Below are 20,214 nucleotides of genomic sequence, written 5' to 3'. Positions count from 1 at the left end.
TCTCTTTTGTAATGGAAGATGTTCTACTCCCAAACAGCTCACATTTTAAAGAAAGTTTTTTATTCAAATATTTTATTTTCTTGTTGAATCGTAAAGTAAATTTTAAGTGAGTGAAATATAAAGCAGCTGACACTAAGTAAAAAAAGACAGAAATGAAAGACATGAAATGTTGGAACAGACAGAATAAACCTTGATGTAACTCATTTCATCTTGGTCAATCAAAACAAAAGCCAGTATTTTGTGATGCTGCTGATGTATTTGGTGTAGATCTGAACTGATGAGACAGTTAATCGATTGGTTGATTAACATAAAATTAATCAGCAACTATTTTGAAAACTTATGAGTCACTTTGCAGTAAAAAAATGAACAAACATTTGCTGGTCCAGCTTCTCAAATGCAAAGATTTACTACTTTTCTTTGTTTTAAATGATAGTAAACTGAATATATTGAGGTTGTGAACAGCAGCTTTTATACATCACCTTAGGTTCTGGAAAATTATGTTATTCTTTTTTCACTATTATAAACCAAAAACAAAGATTGTTTCACTGAGAAGGTTCTGAAAATTAGTGTTTGTTACTCGCAGCTCTAATTGTTGTTTTATTCTGGCAGAAAATCATTGAATATCCTCTAAAATATCAAAGTAAAACCCTGCATGGGGCTAATAATTACTTTTGCATTAATGCTTATCTGATCAAAATGTCAGTTGGGGGCTGCCAATAGTCATACCTAAATACCTGGATCAATAAATATGACATAAGTGGGTTGACACTGACAGACCGGACACCAGATATACAGCTAAACAATGTGTCAGACAAATCCTATAAGACTGAACATGTTGGAACATATTTAAATATATATATATTTTACAGGACTACAGTGTCAGGCTGTTAATATTTTTAGCTGCCCTCAGTGCAGACTTCATGGCAGTTTCAATCCACCCATGAGGTGTGGCTGTGTGTTCCCCTGCAAAGTAGACCAGCCCCTCCCTCTGGAACAGCTCTTGGGCATAGTGTCCCTGGTATGGCGTGAACAGGGCGAAGGCTCCCAGACTGTAGGGATCCAAACCCCACTTCTTCACCATCCCCCCTGTACACAGATCCCTTATCACCTCTCCGTGGATCTGGATTAAGTCCTCCAGGACCACAGCCATCAGCTCCTCCTCGCTCATCCCTTGGAAGAGGGTGGAGTCGTCAGAGCAGGTGTAAGACGCCAGGAGGGCCCCTGCAGCCGTACCAGGGAAGCTGTGGCTGGGGTAGTAGATGAAGCGAGAGGGGCGGTCAGTGATGCTCTTCCCTCCTCTGATGCCCTCTTTCTCCCAGAAGCGCTCCTTGAAGCTGAGCACCACCTTGGTGGAGCTGGCGTAATGAACCGAGCGCAGCGCCTCCATCTTGTTCCCGGAGAGAGGGGGCTGGAAGTTGATGAAGAGGGTGGCTTTGGCCGTGGCTGTAACCAGTGCGTAGTCCACCGTTAGGTTGGTCAGGGTTCCTGAATTGTGCCAGTCCTGGTATGTTACGGTTACATTGTTGCTGCCTGTTTGGTTGATCAGCTTCACCTTGGAGTTGAGAAGGATGGTGGCGTTTAGCACCTGGTAGAAAGCCCTGGGGAGGTGGTCAAAGCCGTCTGTCACTTCAAAGTACCTGGAAAAAACAAGACTAGGTCAAAACCTGTAGGGTATCTGCATTCTGTCCAGTGTCAGCTGGTTATGTGTTTTATTTTTGAGTGTCCCAGTGGCAAAAGGCGAAGCAAACCTGGAGCACTTTGTATTCAAATTGCACAGGTAAAGGGAACTCCTACGTGGGCTTGAAGCACACATTGAGTGGTGGTCTTAGCGAGCCAATCTGAGACCTCCTTGACAGGTGGCCTCAGTTTGGTTTGCTTCAAATGTGCTATATTAGCAATACCGCAGGCTGTAAACGGCCCCTGATAGAAAGCGTTTGCGCTAATTCATTTTGAAAGAGCGACAGCCAATGGGGAAACTCCAACTCAGTCACGTTGCATTCGACTGACCAATGGTGGAGTTATGATCACTCAGTCAGTCAGTAAGCAAGCAAATAATTTGATATATTAACCTCTATTATAGCAGGTTTAAGTATGAAAAGGGAATGCATGTTTAAAGGAGCTAAGTTTTGCTGTTGCTACATAGCCAGCATTAGCATTGACAGCTGTTTACTTACTAGTCTTGGCAAGAGCTTCAGTCATCGTTGTGTTTCCAAGACAAGAGGTTATACTACACCCCTGAATTCAACGCTACAGTGACACGATATCAGAAAGTGACGAGACAGTCGGACGGGGCCGGGGGTAGCTAGTTAGCACGCTAAGATCAGTACAAGAAAAGAAGTGACAGAAATAGAAGCAGAACAAGAAAACAGCTGTTGATGCTAACGTTAGCTATGTAGCAATAGTAAAACTTACAAATAGCTCCTTTAAAGCAACATTTCAATGTTGTAGTTGCTCATATCGTTGGGTAATTTAATTAGTAATATTGCAACATAATTTCTTAAGTTAAATCACATGATTTTTATGGAAGTTCTGAATCGTCAAAGTAACTAGTAACTGCAACTGTCAAATCAAAGTAGTGGAGTAAAATATACAATGCACTGTAGTGATGTATAAGGTTGAAATACTCAAGTGAAGTACCTCAAAAATGTAAATAAACAGGCTATAAACAGAAGCACTTTATCTTATATATATAAAATCAATGCGTGATATGTATGTTCATATTGTTGAGAAGGGTTTTAAGCAAAAAACAAAATTGAATTTGAATTATTTCTACCTCCAGAGATGCTCTATCTCTGACAACCACTGCTAAGCCAAACTTAGACTCATAATAAAACTGAACATTTCTTACTCAGTGTTGTCGTTGATGTCTGACTGTATGTACAGCATCTCTATCAGTGACGTGTAGAAGAGGCTGTTTTCATTCAGGAGGTCCCCGATCATCCTCAAGGCGCCACGACTCAGGTTGCCCTCCTTCACCAGATATTCCTGTCAGCAACCAAATGCAAGATGTTACATTCATATAGCGAAAACATTTCAATCAAATTCAAACTATGGCCTGTGTGACATCTGTTAATAAGTGAATCACTACCTTCACCGTGTAGGAGTCGTATTTATCCAGCATGGCACTGCAGCCGATGATCTTGAGGTCATCCCTCACCTGCGCACAGATCGCAGTACTTACAAGACGATGTCTATATCCTTGTGCAATAAAACAATACGAATGTGTAGGAAAATAATAATGTGTGTAATGAATACAAACCTTCCACAGCGCCTGACTGAAGAGCTTAGCTGCTGACATCCCCCTCTCTCTGTCAGTCACAGTGTAGTTGAGCACATCGGGGTTGTTTTCAACAGCATAGGTTTTCTGTAGCACTCCGTTTACCAAATAGTAGGTGTTGATGTCGTCTTGGATGAAGTGGTTTAGGGAAATTTTTAATTTAGAGGCAAAGGAAAGCAGAATCCTGTGGAATATATTCTGCATATTAATATCTTATAGAAATATGTGACATTCTCCTTTAGTTTACGCTGTAGGAGTTGACTGTTGTGGCCACTTTGGGGCAGTAGAGCAAGCTGTAAACATAACATTGACATATTATCATCTTATAAAGGTTGATATGGCACATGTGTGTCAGCAAAAAGTTGCCACTTTACACATAAAGTCCTGTTTCTGGCCACTTCACAAATGTAAATCCAATATTCCCCCTCTTTTAGCTCTGTTTTAGGTCTCTACCAACTCCTGAGGGAAATATCTGGCTGTTTAGCAGCTGGATAGGAGGAGTTCAAATTTACAGCAAGCATAAGATTCATTTTGGAATAAGTCAAGGATGAGAGATGGTTACTGACTTACAGATTCCTGTGTTACTTCCAGTGTACAACCACTGGGGGTCGTATTTATTAGCTTATAAAAATCATTTGATATTAACATCTCCAAGTGTGTTATTAATTGAACAACCCTTTTCACACATGGTTTTTCTAAAACGATCTACTAATTTTATGTCCATATACACACATGAACTCAGAGCATGGTGGAAAATCCCATCCACTTATCCCCAACATGCTACAATATGCAAATTTTTTCTGTCTGCTGTCTGGTGCTGGGCAGGAAGTGCAGAGGGGGTTTACCTGGCTGTAAACAATGCTGATGAGAGACTGAAACAAAAACCGCAGGTGGTGGCCACAAATGAAAACAATAAGGTGCTAAAATTCTCAGTGGCTGTGGGTTTGTGACTTTATGTTAGACATCTGTCTATTACTGATAAAAAAACAAACATTGATTATGATAACTGGAAGTAGCATGGCTGAAAGTGGTGACTGCTTTGTTGTGACATCACAAAGTTCCAGAAGTCCTGACGGCTGGTTTTAAGGCTCAGTTTCTGAATACAGGCTGTGTGCATTTCTCTGTGGACTGAGGCTTTGATACTTTCACAGTATTAATATAGAAGCTAGACCTGATCTATAATCACACCACACATGGGCAGAGACCTTTATACAATATGGGACTTTTAAATGTGGTATTTCATTAAACTGAATTCAAACTCAGTGGCATCAATCAGCTTTACGTCCTCCAAACACTGATGAAACAAAGAACCAGTTACTGTCACATTATGGCCCAGCCTAAAGACTCACTTATGAAAGCTGGGGATCCTCATGGCGCCGACTTCTGCGTACCAGCCCTCTCTTCTGTTCCTGAAGGTCTCCACACGTCCTCCAATACGGTTGCTCGCCTCTATTATGGTCACCTTGTTGTCCACGGAGTCACAAACATAATCATCATGTTAAATACACTCTGCTCACTGAAATCAGAGCAGCTGTCCTGTAGTACAAGTTCTGATAATCAATATCATCATACACAGCAGATAGTTGAGCGCAACAACATTTCAAAACCTTACACACACCACCTGCAGTATCAGAGATGTCACCTGTCCCTCTGTCGTCTGATAGGCCCGAGGCCGACTCACAGAACAGGTCATTATCTCCTGGCTGTAAATTAATTTACCTTATGGCCAGCATCTTCCAAAAACTTTGCGGCGGTCAGTCCGGCGATGCCCCCACCGATGATCGCCACGTGACGAGGTGTCTTGGCGGTAGGAAGGCCTTTATCCACAATGTCGAGAAGCTCGCCGTAGTCTGTGTCTTGGAGGCACTCGTACAGAGGGTCTCCAATGATCCCACTCACAGCAAACACCACAACCCCCACCAGAACCAGAGGAACTGACAGAGGCAGAACATCTCAGTTGAATGGGATGAAGTCATAGTGTTATGAGTCAGATATTTTCTAATTTTAACAGCTCAAACTCCCTGAGCGATCGTTAAGCAACCACCAACTTCTAGTTTCCTTTCTTTGCTGCTTAGCTTAGAAACTTAAACAAAGGACATCACAGTCTAAGCTTTTAGTCAGAGGAATTCTTTTTCTTTTCTAAAAATGTGACACCCCAGACAATGAGTTCATCACAGGGGAAAGATGTTGTTGTTTCTGCTTGTTTGAGAGGCTGAGTTTGAACCTGTCAGTGTCCTAACGATGTTAACATCAGATAAGATGACGTGGGTTGTTTCAGAGTCATTAGCTTCTGTAAATGTGGAACAATACAACAATGGGTTGACATTAAGAAATGTACTTTTGAATACTAAAGTTTTTTTTAAAGCAAGTATTCTGGTACTTTACCTTTGTCCACCTCTGCCAATAACATAAACACTTTATGCTGTATTTTTTACTATAATTCACTTATATTTCACAATTAGTTCTCCCTGACACAAAGCAGATGTTATTCACTTGCACTTGAAAGATAAATTTCATAATACAATCACAACAGCTGCATCAGTCTTTTTTACTATTAAATGAAAATAATATGTCTTAGCAATTTAACACTCACAGAATTTACAGAGCGCCATGTGAGGGATCGTCTTGAGGATGAAACTCCAGGGTCTGGACTTCTTCCTTCTGCTGCTGATACTGACACTATGGGAGGAAAAGGAAACCTACCAAACAAGTTTGATATGAGTTTAGTAAGAGAGGCTCAGGATGGTCTTATCATGAACAAATACGAGTTTAATACTCCACTGAACTAAATAAGTTGTCTTTTACTAAAAAAAAAAAACCAAACAGAATAAATACATTAAGTTTGGTAAAAACAAGCAGTGAATCAATGCACATGCATAAGATGAGAAATGAAATATCCGAATGAATATCTCTCAGGCTGCATTCCACTCACCTTTAACAGAGGTAATGTCTCATAAGTCATCATAAGCCTATGCATGACTGAGGAGAAATGACCAAGTTCCTTGATAAAGCTAAACTTTTAACGCCGTGTCTCTCTCCCCCACTACGAAAGCAACCTGGAAAACCTGGAAGCGTGGTATGTGTGAAATTGCACACAACGTAATTTTAATGAGGGACTGTGTGGCTCCTCACGTCTGCTGGAAATATTTTCCCACACCGGCTCGAGAGTCAACCACACTGAACAAATCAGATTAGTGAGGTTATACTAGTCATCTGCATACCTCATTTCCTCCATCTTCATTCATTTCAATATCTGACCTGAAAGTGCTCATTCAGTGGTATCAAAAAAAAGAGACTAATTCAGACCTAAAGCTGCATTACATACTTCACAAAAACACAGTATATTCCAAATATTAGTTTTTAAATTTTTTATAGTATCTGTATTGCTAAAATACATAAGAGTCCTACTCACCCATTTCCTTCTGTGTCCAACAGATAATAGCACAGAGACAGATTTTATAGGAAGTAATTGAAACCAAAAGTAGGAGGACAAAAAAAAACAAAAAAACCCAAGTTTCATTTTCCCGACACCATCAGCAGCTGTGGTTGATCTTAACCAAAGCTAAATGCTGGGAAATTACTTCTTTGGAAACTGGAAGTGATGACGACGATAGAAGGAAAAAGAAACTGATAAAAAACAAACAGGAAAAGAAAAAGATCAAATAAAGACATACCTGTCAAAAAACCTGAAGGAGCATCAAGTGCCTGTGTCCCCACTGCTCTCCTGTCTGGAACTGTCTGGTTGTTGATTCAGCAAACACATTTACCTGACATGCCTTCTGTAGCTCAGGTGAGATTCTGCATGACAGGTTACATATATAGTAATATAGAGATGGTATATGACTTAACACGGCGTTGTTGGAGGTCAAGGTGCAGGTTTTATTTAAGGTTTTTGTCAGTGTATGAGAAAACACTGGGGTCACTGAACTAATGAGCTGAGTTAAATCAGCCATGTTAATGTATAATGTGTAAGCTACAGCTGGGAAGTCAGACAGGGGTTTTAGCTGCAGTCAGTCCAACGGGTCTCCTGAATGTAGGCGTGGAACAAAGTTTAGGGGTGGTGAGCTGGGAAAGGAGAGAGTGAAAAAAAAGGAGACAAAAAAAGTGCAAAAAAGCTTTGGCATTGTAGACAAGTTGCCCAACAATCTGTAAAGTGAGCGTATACAGGACAGTCAGACCCCCTCAGTTTTTTCACATCTGTTAGGTTGCAGTCTTATGCCAAAATCATTTCAATTCAAAATTCAAAATTTCCTCATCAATCTACTCAATACCTCAAAATAAATAAATGAATATATGTATATGTACATACATATATACATTAATTTTTCCTGGGGATAAATAAAGTATCTACCTATCTATCTATATAGAGAAAATTTGTTTGCAAATGTATTAACAAGAAAAAACTGAAATATATGAAATTGTTCCAACTTATAATTGGTTTTATGTATTTTTTAACATATATTTACATGTATATGTTTTTACATATACGGGGGGGGGGGATAAAACATTGTTTTCGCTAACCCCCCCTTAGCAAAGAATTAAATTGCGTAGTGTTTTTGTATAACTGATAATTGGTAAATTACATTTCTGGAGAAACAAATCAGGTGACCATCAGCATTACGCTCTGAAACATACATATCCCATGAATCTTAGCTGCTGCCAAAGCCTCATGGGAGCTGTAGTCGTTGAATGCCAACAAACCAATCCGTGTTTTAACTTCATATATTCAAAGTGATGTGAGGTGATGATTTCAGGTACTACTTTTTTCTTTTTCTGACAACCTCGTTCGCGGCGCGTAGGAGCCACGAGGAAGGGTTCTCTTTTGAGCCTACGTCACGATACAGGAAGTAAACAAACTAGGTGAAAGCGGTCATCAAGAGACTCACGAGACCTCCCATTGAGTGCCATGACAGCTCGTACAGGTTAATTATTTTTTTCTTTTATTTAAATTGTTTGGAGGCATTTATCTACTCAGGACAGCACTCTATATGCTAGACTGCACAGCGTTTAGAGTAAAGTTAAAGCTAGCTAGTGCTACGTAAAGCTTTGGGTGCTAGCTTAATGCTACGAACCTTTAGCCAAAAAAAATGCAATTTAAGGTCGGTATGAGTTTTGGCAAATGATTGCAACACGAAGGACACCATCGCAGAGCTCTGACAAATCAACGCAATATTGTCTTCATTTCGGAATATATTTAATACACTAAGAAACACATTTGTCTCTAATATCTCGGCTTGTATCCCCCTTTTTGCTCTTTATATCTAGTCTCTCTCCCACTGCTAATAAACCGTGGAGGATGGAGACGGAGGGAGTCTTATATCGTCAACATAATCATCACGTAGATGTTATGTTGCTCCACGTCGAATAACCTGTATGCCACTCGCTCACATGTTGAGTGTAACGGAATCAGTAAGCTATAAATAAAAAACATGTTTGTTGGCGTAACATGTCACGCAACGTTAGCAGCTAGCATGAATATGTTCGCAGATTTGATCATGCACGACTGTTAATCAATTAAAATGATCTACACATCCCTTGAATCCTTCTGTAATCTTCCTGCTCCCTGGTTAATGATGATCATACAGCTGTTTACAGGATTAACATCTGTTGATTTGTTGTTTGGTCAAATTAAACAGTAATAACACCATAACGTCAGTTGTGTATACAAATCTGATTTAAATATATTTTATATTTAGTGATTGTTGCATTTCTGTCTCATATTCCCGAATAAATAATAATAAAAAAGTTAAACTATACAGGCACATATAATGCATGAGTAATGGTTGGTTATTTGTGGCTATTCAAATCATCTGTTCAAATCATAATTTACATTATCTTTCCAGGGTAAGGTCAGGACCTTACTTTATTAATGAATTCTCCATTTGTTTTGTTTTTCAAGTTGTGATGTTGCTCTGGCACATGTGATCTCCACATCTGTTCCTGAGGGTGTCAGTCCAGACGTTAACCCCTACAGTGCCATGACTGAGGTGCTGGGACAGAGGAGCTTGTTGGGCTTTGGTGTGGTGTTAGCATGGCTGGTGCTGTTCCACCTGCTGGTCAACATCTGGCTGCTGTGCGTGTTCACCAGCCTGCTGGTGGTGCTGGGTGGCTGGCTCGGCTCGCAGGCCGTCCTGGAGTCCAACAATGTGGTTCACCTGGAGAGGTTTATCACCCTGGAGCAGGTAAATGTAGGGTTCACTCTGGTGTACAGTTATGGTGTTAGTTTCACTTGTTGATATAATCATAAAGGTTTCATTAGGTTTTGTGAGGAGGTTCAGAAAAAGTGAACCATCATCATGGGCCTTGGTTCAGGATGCATGGAGAGGAAAAAGGCCATGAAACATCAATCCTATGATGAAAGATTTATTCTTGAATAATTGTATTTTAAACATGATGGGGGAAAACACGCATGAGCTGCTGCTTCTGAAATGAAACAATTAAAGATTCAAGATTAAACTAAGACAAAATATATAAATAAATAATAAATAAATAAATCTCAAATATACCTCCTTAAAGAAAAGTTTTCAGAGACTAACATGGACAAATATAAGAACTAAAAAGTAAGAACTGCCGCTGCATGCAAAAAGGTGAAAAAGTGAAATCCTTAAATAACCTTGTAGTGCCAAGGTGAACTTAATCAGGTAAATGAGGTGTGGTAATGGTGAAAACAAGAGCCAATCAGTGATTAGGAAAGGAAAGGAAGTGAGGTAGGTGAAGAAGGGAAGAATAAAATAAGTAAGAAATAAGAATGAATAAGAAATAGGGATTTTTCCGACAGGTTTACTGGACTAAGATAATCTTACCTGGTACCAGTATCACTTCATTCACCCTCATTTTGCCATTGCTGAATTTCAGGTTCCATCCTCAGTGGAGGATGAGCATCACTTGGACCAGGAGATCCGCAACACAGTGCGGAAAATCATCAGGGACTTTGTCACCTCCTGGTACTCCACGGTGTCCTCTGAGAGTGGTTTTGAAACCGAGGTTCAAGAGGCCATGATCTCTATGGCCATGGAGCTGAAACTGCGTGCAAGACACGTCGACAGGAAGGTACTATGATTTAAAGACCTCAGCGTGGGGAGCTGTTGCAGCGCTGCAGTGTGTTTGTGTGACCTTGTTGAAACCAGGTTATGGCGAGCGTTCTTCTGTGACCTGAACTCTTAAAATTCAAGTAAACAAGAAAAACAGGTCTCTTGATTTGGGTGAGCGTCTAACAGAAACACCGCCAACGCAACTAGACTGATTGGAGAATCCTGGTATTTCAATAGTCTGTATGTTACTTACTATTGTTAGTCTAAGTGCAAGGAGCAGGGGTAGTTTTGATTCTTCATAGTTTATACATACATATTAAAAAAAATTGCATCCTTATTGGTACAAACAGTGTTGACAGAAACTGTTGCCAGATTTACTCAGGAGGTTTAAATTCACATTTAAATTTTGAAAATAGGACGTGTGTAACTTTTCTGATCTCTTGCAGGAGCTGACGCAGAGGATCCTGGATCTGTTTGGCTGCCACCTGCAGGACTACATCAGAGCCAAGGAGCTGGTCACCGAGCAGCAGGCGCCTGTGAGGACAAGGTGGGGCAGTGAGAGCGAGCGGCGGTTGTGGGAGGCGTATTCCAGTGTCACCACACCTCACCTTGCCGTGACCAGCGACTCAATGGAGCTCAACTACACCAGAGCAGTTGTGGATTTGTTGCTGCATGTTTTGGTGCCATCGCCGCACTTGGAGAGCCGCACGGGACGGTTCGTTGTCGGAGAGCTCATCACCTGCAACGTCATCCTCCCTCTCATCTCAAAACTGTCCGACCCCGACTGGTTAAACATCCTTATGATTGAAATATTCGGCAGGTCCAGCAAACCCCAGGAACCAATCACAACAGAGCCACTGGCTTCATCCCCACCACCGCTACCACCACCACCTGCTGCTGATTCAGAGCTCGCTCAACTTCAAGAGACGGCGCTGGTTCCTCAAAGGTGCACCGAAGCTCCTCCACCGGGAGCAGAGACCGAAAGTGTCCACGAGACAGAGACGGCTGAGCCGGCTGCCTATGACGTGTTTGACTCTGAGGAGGTGGACTGTCCGCAGAACAACCCCGAAGAAGAAGAAACTACTCGACCCTTTCTAGAGCATTACATGAGAGGAGGCAAGTCAAACCCTTTTTACCAGGAAAACGACTCTGACCTGGATTCTCCTTTGGCTGACTATAAACAGAGCTCCACTGACTCCCTGGTCATGATCGGCCAAGAGGAGGGTCTGTACGACAGACGGAAAGAATGTGCCACGTCTGTGGAAAACAGCAACGGCGTGGACTTGGAGGATGTTTGTCCCTGTCCAGTGGATGTCCGGGGGAATTCTGACCATCCTAACGGCTACGGCCCCTCATCAGTTAGGACGGCAGAGGGGACTCCCAGTATCAGCAACCTGCAGGACCTGGAGAGGGAGGGCACTTCCCCTTCTGTAAACCCGGCCAGAGAGCTCCTTCTGGGTGTGGATCAGACTGGGTTGGGGAACACCAACGAGTCGACTGTAGTCAGTCCACTGCAGGGCTCGTCCCCCATGCCGTCATTCAGTTTTGAGCCCCTCAGCAGCCCCGACGGACCAGTCATCATCCAGAACCTCCGCATCACCGGCACCATCACAGCAAAGGAACACAGAGGCACCGGCTCGCACCCTTACACTCTGTACACCATCAAAGTAAGGAAATGACATCATCTGTGTCTCCTTCCTCCATTCTGTTCGTGTGTGATCCCGGACTTCAGCGTTATTATCTGTGCAGTCCGGTTGTTCCACGGTTTGTTGTAGTTGCACTAGAGACCGATGTAGGGATTAAAGATAAACAACACAAATGAAGAACTGTTAAATGTCCATATTTTTTCTGTGTTTTATTTGAAGTGTTGATCCATAAGAAGATATATTTTTGGTTTTAAAGAACCAAAAACCATCTCAATCTCCATCTCCTGGCTTCTCTCTGGAGCTGTAGTAACAACAGGTCGGTGAGCCAATCAGAAGAGAGGAGGCTCTGCGCCTCTATAGGAGCAAAACGCCAAATAACCTAGCTACGGTTATAATAGATGACTTTCTAGATTAAATAAAAATGAATGACTAAGACTAAGAAGTTTGTATTCACTGTTGATCTTTAACCCTTGTGTTGTTAGATCAAACTTTACTGCAGTTTTTGATTTTGAGCTTTGATATAAAACCTTTTATTATGTAATCATAACATTAATTAGAAATTTAGTAGGAAAAAATTATTCATATCAGAATTTTTTTGTAATTTTGACAAAACACAAAACTGTTTAATCATTTTTAATCATTATTGTCAATGTTTTGAGAATAAAACCGTCGTTGTTTGACATGAAAAGAGTAAAACTTAAGTGTATTGAACAAGCGTACTGTATATTAACTGGACGTAACTGAAATACACAAATCAGCGTCAGACATTTTACAAACTCATGATATAAATTATGACGTGAATCAACAAAACAATGGTGGAACTTTACAGATGTTTGTGTTGGTTTTCAGTATGAGACGGCGATGGGTTGTGAGAACCCAGGAGGCATCCAGCCGGGGTCCGAGGACGCCGAGGTGTTACAGACGAGCTGCGAGAATCCATCTCGCATTCAGCCGGTGGCGTATCACATGGTCAACAGGCGATACAGCGAGTTCCTCAACCTGCAAACACGACTGGAAGAAAAAACAGAACTGAGGAAACTCATCAAAGGTGGGAGACGTGAGCATAGAGCAGAGTATTGTCTGAATGAAAGGAACATTTGAAATCCTCCTCTTTAGTCTGGTTTGGAGGGATCATGCATTATCTGGGTTTGTGGTTTGATACTTGGACATATCTTAAAATAAACACCGAGCCAACATCTTTCTGTGTCTCAGGTGTGAAAGGTCCAAAGAAAGTTTTTCCAGACATGCCGTTTGGAAACATGGACAGTGACAAGATCGAGGCCCGGAAGGGACTTCTGGAAACTTTTCTAAAGGTTGACGGATTCTTCTTTATTTATTTATTATTAATTTTAATATTTGCACAAACATTTAACACGGTGTTTTCTGTCCTCTTTCTCAGCAACTCTGTGCCATCCCTGAAATAGCCAACAGTGAAGAGATGCAGGAGTTTCTGGCTCTCAACACGGACGCCAGGATCGCCTTCGTCAAGAAACCTTTCATCGTGTCGCGAATAGACAAGGTTTGATCCCAGATATTTCATTGTTACACTGGACTTCATGATTAGCACGTTCTGTGTGCATAGTAACCATTTTTGCTGTCTTGTGTTTGCGTGCGTAGAATTTGATGAACGCCATCGTGGACACGCTGAAGACGGCGTTTCCTCGCTCAGAACCTCAAAGCCCCACGGAGGACAATGAGGCAGAGGTGGACGCAGGGAAAATAAGTGGTGACAAGAAGAGCAAGTAAGACTCCACACACCCAGACCGACCAACACGTGACAGAAACACAAACACATTCGCCAGCTTTTTACAGATGTCTTACCCTATTCGATAAATAATGATAATAATAAACTCTATTTATACAGCAGCTTTCAAAAGAAGAGTACAAAGTGCAAGAGGGGAGCAGCATATATATATAAATGTATAAGGAGCTGACACATGAAGTGCTGTAAATGTAATCATGTAAAACTTTTTGAATCAGCTCTGGTAAACCCCTTAGGGAGGCAGAACGTGGATAAAATGATGACAGTGATGTGAAAAACATTGTCTTAACATCTAAAAATCACCAGAATTATTCTGCTTCTCAACACTCGGGGAATTATTTCACCACACAAACAGATGAGCTCACAGTTCCTTCTTATGAAGAGTAGTTCTTACTGATGGCAGCTGCTGGGAATAACCTAGTTTAACCTCCAGTAACAATGCTGCCACTTTTGTCATCGTCTTTTTTAATTTAAAAAATATATATTGTCAGTTTCTCTGAGAGTGGGAAGCCTGTGAGGGATCATGGCAACATCCAATCTGGCAGAGAGCAACTAAGATTGTGGGAAATATTTTTTATCTTTATTTAATTTTTTGTTTGTTTGTACACTCCCAGGTCTCGTCTGAAGTTCTCCAGTAAAAACATTCCCTCCATGAATGGCTCCGACATGAGACCGCAGGTTTTGTTCAGCTGTGAGCAAACTAGCACAGTAAGTAACTTTTCTAATCCACAGTGATGAAACATAAACATTTTTTTTTTATATATATATAACTTCCTCTTCCTCTGTGCTCTCAAAGGTGTTTAACAGAAAGTCCCTGAGAGAATTGCAAGCCTTTATCACGGAACAAGAGAAACTGGCGCTCGGAGAGGAGCCGGAGAGGGAGGACAGTCCGGCGGTCAGAGGCGGTCTGGATGACGAGATGAGAGGGAAGCAGAGTCAGGAACGTGGTAAGAGACGGGCGTCATGTGATATATTCACAGTTGGTAAATATCTCAAAGCTGGTGTAGGTCATTTTAAAGTTCAGAGGACCAAGATAAGATAAGATAAGTTGAGAGAAGATACAAAGAAAGAAAAGCTGCAAAAAGACAATATCAAGTACTTAAAAAAGATAGATAATATGATAATATGAAAAACTGATTCAAAGCACAACTATAAAGACGTGAAACCTCTATCGCACTGCTGTAGTTTCCTGCATCCACTGTGTGAGGACCAGATCTGGGATTTGTGAACAGTCCCACATTTTCAACTTACAGGATAAAACCAGCAGTTTTCTGTATCTTTCATATTGCAATCAAATTTAGAAAATCACCTGTCTTATCCTTTTAACTTCTCGGCCTCTTGTCATTATCTGTGCAATCATCATAACCCCTCGTCTGAGTCCCCCCCCCCCCCCCCCCCCCTGCTTTCCTTTGTGTCTGACCACTGACTCACCGCCTGCCTGTTGTGTCTTCCTGCTTTCCTGTCTGCTTCACTCCGCCACTTTCCATTCACTGTTTCATCATAATTATAGCAGGACCCTGTGATCGAAACCAGCTTGTTCCATATTCCAGTCACGTATCACATTCATCAGCAGCGCCCGACAAAAGCTGAAGAGACAAAAGCGCAGGAGCTCACAGCTCCCGTTGTTTATTTTATTTTTCTTTCCAAACCAAAAAGCCTCCTCCTCTGACACCTGTTCCAGTGACACAGGTTTCAAACCGGGTCGTCGTGCATGTGCTCGGCTCTGGTGAACGGCCACGTCTGTTCAGGGATGGAAACTCTGTACAGTTATGTTGACGGTTAAGTGTTGCATAACCTGACTGCTCGGAAGGAGAGAGGCGGTGGCACAGTATGACAGCGTGAGTGAGCACAGGGAGGATTGAACTTGCAACCCTTGTCACTTGTGTGATGTAAGTGTGTGAAGTTTTGCGGTTTTGGCAGCGAGAGTGTTTGGAGTCTGTGGCAACTGACCACAAGAGGTTAACTTATAACAGCTGCGGCGTGGACTAAAGCGCGTGGTGTGTCCGTGTCACTTGTGCTGCAGACACATGCTTCAAAAGGGTTGTGCTTAGATTCTTAATTAATCATGGGAGTGTTTTGGGCGCAACATCCAATGATGATAATAATAATAATAGTAATACTTTAGTTTTATTGCACTTTTCTTAACAAAGTTACAAAGTGCTTTACAAGAAAAAAGTAAAACCAGATAAAGAATCATCCAAAGTGAGCATCATAAAAACAAATCAACATTATGCAAAAAGATCTGACAGCGATGAGATATGATCAAACTAGGGCTCCTCGGCGGATTGTTATGATAATGACGCAGCGTTTCTGTTTCTGTTCGTGGGGTGAGTTGATCACATATTGTGAATCAGTGAATCAATGCTCTACAGAGAAGCCACGGCATAAATCACAACGTTAGACGTCTTTAATGTTTATTATGAGACGTGTAAATACATTTTCGGTTTATTATGAAACTGTGGTGGACAATTTTAATGTGTGTGATGATTAGGAAACACTGTGGCACACTCTGCTTGTGCAGAACAGTTTATTATTATTATTTTATTATTAATATCTATACCTATGTATTATTTTCAGATAGGTGCTGAGATGGGTGTTTGCTTCTTAAACAACGTAGGCGCTGGGCGGGAAAATGAGAAACGCGTCGGTCTGAAACGACCAAAAACAGAACCGTTTATCTCTTTGTGAAGTGAATCACCGGAAAGCATTTTTATTTTAAATTCTCAGAGCTCGGTTTCTTTCAAGATGTTTTTCCTCGTCTTACTCTGAATATTTTTATTCCTTTAAACAAACTTTTTAAACTGGTCGTGAGCCTGATGAAGGGACCCGCGCCTCGCACTAACTCTGACCTTTAACTGTCAGCTGTCTGTAACTGTCTCGGACGCTCTCGTCCAGCGTGTTGCGTCATCGCTCCGTCTCGCTCCATCACAGGGAATCACCGTAGGAAAAACGGATGACCTCATTAACATCGTATGGAAACGATCTTTGCATTTGCTCTGACATTGGAATAAGACGTTCCCGGTTTAATTGGATCCAAATTGCATTTCGTCCTTGTTTAGGCATCTGGTCATTGTCTTTTTGAAGGGCTGTTTTTATTTTATTTTTTTTTTTTGTTTTGTTCCAGACAGTCTGGGTGACTGAAGTGTCTAGTTTTAAAAAGTCCCTGAAATGTTCCACATCCAAAGTTACAGTTCACTGGGGACTAATGTGCTGCTTTTACAGCAGATCTGTGGACGTCAGACTGCCTTGTTTTTTTACAGTGTGTTTACAGTACACTGACTCTGAAGCAACTAATCTCTACTGACTCTGAATTTATGCATTTCAATGTTTTTCAATGAGTTTCCAAATTTATGTGGTTCGAATTTTAAATCGTTCAGTTTCGAAAATAAACTAAAATCTCCATAAAATTTCTCTAAATCGCTCAAACTTTTAATTGTAGGATCTTATAGTTGCTCATATTGACTTGGCCGGTAAAATTCAGACACCAAAATTCAAAATGGAAAACTGAAACTTGGACATGGTTCAGTCATATGATCTAAGAAGAAGTAGTGCAGTGCAGCATAGACAATATAAATAAACGACTGGAAACCCCTGGAAATTTTTGTCTCTTATTTGTCAGTCGTCATATTTTCGGTCAGTTATCATGAGTTCCAGTAGCAGTTTTCACGGGGAAGAAAGAAGAAAACATCAAATGTGTGTGAAGCATTTAACTGACAGAGAAGAGTGTGTTTGATTCTCCGGGGGTTTTATTTGGTCTGCTGATTTCTGATGCCATCAAGATTATTTCCCTTTTTTAATACGTATTAAATCTGCTCTGTCTCTGTCTCGAAAAGACTGATCTTTAGAAACACTGCACGTGCAGAACCAGCAACACCTGGTTCTAACCACATGAGGGCAGTGTTAGTGAACGTATGAAGAGCTGATGTGACGACTGGACGTGAATGTTCCTCAGATTCACACAGAAGAAATGTGTTATTTTAAAAAACGGATAATAATGTTTGTTTTCCTTCATACATGTCTCTCTGCAACAAGACAAACCATCTTATTTACTTACTTTATTTTGAATGTCATGTCTATATAACCATCCATATTTACATGCGATTAATTAAGTAGTTAATTTGTGTTGTGTCATAGTGAATCATGTTTTTCTTGTGTGTGTGTGTGTGTGTGTGTGTGTCTTGCGTGTCGTGGTCGCAGCGTCTGAGACGGCGCTGGCCGAGGTGGCTCTGAACATCCTGTGCCTGCTGATGAAGGAGCAGTGGAGCTGGCTGTGCACTGAGAACGTTCAGAGGACCATCAGGCTGCTGTTTGGGACCCTCATCAACAGGTGACATGATACGTTTTCCTCACAGGTGCTGGGATCCAGCAACAGAGTGCTATTAGATAAAAAGTCTAACACAGTTTTTTTTCCCGGGGGAGTTAGAAATTTAAAATATATGTAGATAAATTCATACGATAAATCTGAATAAAATAAAGTTAAGTGACTAAAAAAGATTAAAGCTGACAAAATCAAGATAATTTAATAGACATAGTGTAGAGGTAAGTCTAAGGTTTAGCCAGTTTATCAGACTGATTGAAGACTCTAACTCTCAGGTCCCCAGTAAAATATCTTGACAAGTATAACAAGGCAGATTCAAGTAACGCAAACAGCTGATCGCCATTTACTTTTTTTCCAACACTTTAAGACATAAAATCCTTAAAAGCAGAAAGTATTGTGTTTTCTTTTCTGTTGTTTTGCATCTTTGCACTGACAAAATATGTTTCTCTGATTTTATTTTTATTTTTCTTTATAAACACGGCAGGACAAAATATAAGCATGTTAGTATGCTAATGCTAGCTGGTTAGCTTGTATCAGTAGTTAGCATGCAGCGCGGCTAACTGATATAAGTGCAGCTTAAAGTAATGGAAACCGAGCCAAGTCTGACAGAGCGGTTCAGGTTTGTTTTATTGAACGTTGCAGCATTAGAGCGTCACGACCGTGTCTGCAGACCTCTTGTCTTTTTAAAATTTATTTTTTTTGGCCACTTTCATGCCTTTTATTTGACAGGGGAAGTGGAGACAGTCAGGAAAAAACATGAGAGAGAGCCGGGGGAGCCCCGAGGGAGTTTTTCTCTTGCCCCAGATCAGTCTGTCGACCAAACATCCTCGACCCACAGACGTACAGATTGTGGTGACTACGTGAAGTTTATCGTTTATTCATAGTGTACAAAAACTACGGGTTTAGAAACAGTGCAGCTTCTCACTTCTTGGTCCTCTCGTTTGGGCTAATCATTACGTAAGACACCTCACAGCTCTGCGCCTTGGTGCTGTCAGGTAAAATCATCATGTTCAGGCAGCTTATGTTTCAGTTACTGGGGAAAAAAGCTGAAGTCACCAGTAAATTAACATGTAATAGTATCGTTGAAAAAACTAAAATTACGTTTAAAGCTGCTGTAGACGGTTTGCTGACCCTCAGTCCGGTAAGTTTCCTTTTGCACAAGACAACACTGTTTCCCCAGCGGAGCAAAAAAGAATTTGCATTTCATCAATGCTGCTCTTAGCTGTGAGGTATGTCTGGGCGGGAAACACATGGTATATGTGCTGTTAGTAGACTGTGAAGGAGAGTCCAGGTGTTCTTTGGAGCCTGGCAGCTGTGAAACCAACTCCTTTTGTGTCTGTGATTCCATACTGTGTCGTTTTTTTTATCAGCGCCGCTGCCTCGACTGGTCCGATGTCAGGCCTGCGGTTTGATTGGAGTGTATTAGGTCAGTATCAGTCGTCACAACAGACAAGGGTTCATCCTGCGTGCAGCGATGTGCTCGTAAAGTTTCGTTTAATCCCCTTGAAGCTGTTGCATTTGTCGCCCACCTGTACCTCCGTCTGCACTGAGACAACCTCCTGAGGTCCTGCTGGTAGCGAGGAAGAATTATGTGTCGTGGTGTGAGATCTTCTCTGAATTATCTCAGTTGAATTCATTCAGCCATTTTCCTCTGTGTTGCAGTGGCAGCAGTCTAGATGAAATAGCTCAGCTTGCAGTGCAGCTTTCTGGAGGATGCAGAGGTTTTTCCCAGGGCACGCGGGATGTTAAATCCTGCCGGCGTGTTTTAGCGTCTTGTCCTGGAGTTTCATTTCACTTAGACGTGTCCTGAAGGACTCCAGGTAGAGGCATCCGAATCAGACGCCCCGACCATCGTCCACTACCTGAGTCCTGTCAGTGTGACGGAGCCGTGGTTCTGCTATGAGCTCCAGGAGTGTCAGTATGATAGAAAACTCAGTTCTTAGTTCATATCTGGCCGTGTGTCAAGGAAACATGTTTATACCCGTCACAAACTGACATGCTCAAAGGTGGAGAGGGAAGATCTGATGCTCTTTTTTAAGAATTTTGCACTTGGTTGTTCTCAAAAAGAAGAAAAATAGAGTTGTCTGGAAATATTTCAATATTCATACAACTATTTTAATCAGGCATTCATTCAGTCTGTTGTGTCTCATATGAATTTCCAGCCACTGTTCCTGATTCGG

The 20,214-nt window shown here is 41.4% G+C and overlaps 2 protein-coding genes across 2 annotated transcripts in view; one reads left to right on the top strand and one right to left on the bottom strand.

Moving 5' to 3' along the window:
• Positions 1 to 89: 89 nt before the first annotated feature.
• On the bottom strand, positions 90 to 5,991 carry il4i1 (interleukin 4 induced 1). Its single transcript, XM_022762963.1, has 7 exons — positions 5,871 to 5,991; positions 4,997 to 5,211; positions 4,627 to 4,739; positions 3,260 to 3,461; positions 3,089 to 3,157; positions 2,849 to 2,985; positions 90 to 1,637 (listed from the first exon to the last, which is right to left on the bottom strand). The coding sequence occupies exons 1-7, from the start codon at positions 5,887 to 5,889 to the stop codon at positions 872 to 874; spliced, it is 1,521 nt and encodes a 506-aa protein (XP_022618684.1). The 5' UTR covers positions 5,890 to 5,991; the 3' UTR covers positions 90 to 871.
• Positions 5,992 to 9,180: 3,189 nt separating this feature from the next.
• Positions 9,181 to 20,214, top strand: part of snx19 (sorting nexin 19) — a 29,325-nt gene continuing 18,291 nt past the window's right edge. The window contains exons 1-9 of the mRNA XM_022762969.1: positions 9,181 to 9,459; positions 10,133 to 10,327; positions 10,755 to 11,975; positions 12,804 to 13,002; positions 13,167 to 13,267; positions 13,354 to 13,473; positions 13,572 to 13,696; positions 14,331 to 14,424; positions 14,513 to 14,663. Of these exons, the coding sequence (XP_022618690.1) occupies positions 9,256 to 9,459; positions 10,133 to 10,327; positions 10,755 to 11,975; positions 12,804 to 13,002; positions 13,167 to 13,267; positions 13,354 to 13,473; positions 13,572 to 13,696; positions 14,331 to 14,424; positions 14,513 to 14,663 (2,410 nt within the window). The 5' untranslated portion in view covers positions 9,181 to 9,255. The remainder of the gene's footprint in view (positions 9,460 to 10,132; positions 10,328 to 10,754; positions 11,976 to 12,803; positions 13,003 to 13,166; positions 13,268 to 13,353; positions 13,474 to 13,571; positions 13,697 to 14,330; positions 14,425 to 14,512; positions 14,664 to 20,214) is intronic.

This window comes from Seriola dumerili, unplaced genomic scaffold (assembly GCF_002260705.1).
Source record: "Seriola dumerili isolate Sdu_G_001 unplaced genomic scaffold, Sdu_1.0 BDQW01000458.1, whole genome shotgun sequence".
In the NCBI taxonomy this organism is placed as follows: domain Eukaryota; kingdom Metazoa; phylum Chordata; class Actinopteri; order Carangiformes; family Carangidae; genus Seriola; species Seriola dumerili.
This window is presented reverse-complemented; position numbering and strand designations above follow the sequence as displayed.

Excerpts from the sequence above, each read along its gene's own strand:
- il4i1 (XM_022762963.1), bottom strand. Across the intron at positions 3,158-3,259 it reads TCAGTCAGGCGCTGTGGAAG|GTGAGGGATGACCTCAAGAT; the intron begins GTTTGTATTCAT and ends ATCTGTGCGCAG. Across the intron at positions 2,986-3,088 it reads ACGACTCCTACACGGTGAAG|GAATATCTGGTGAAGGAGGG; the intron begins GTAGTGATTCAC and ends GGTTGCTGACAG.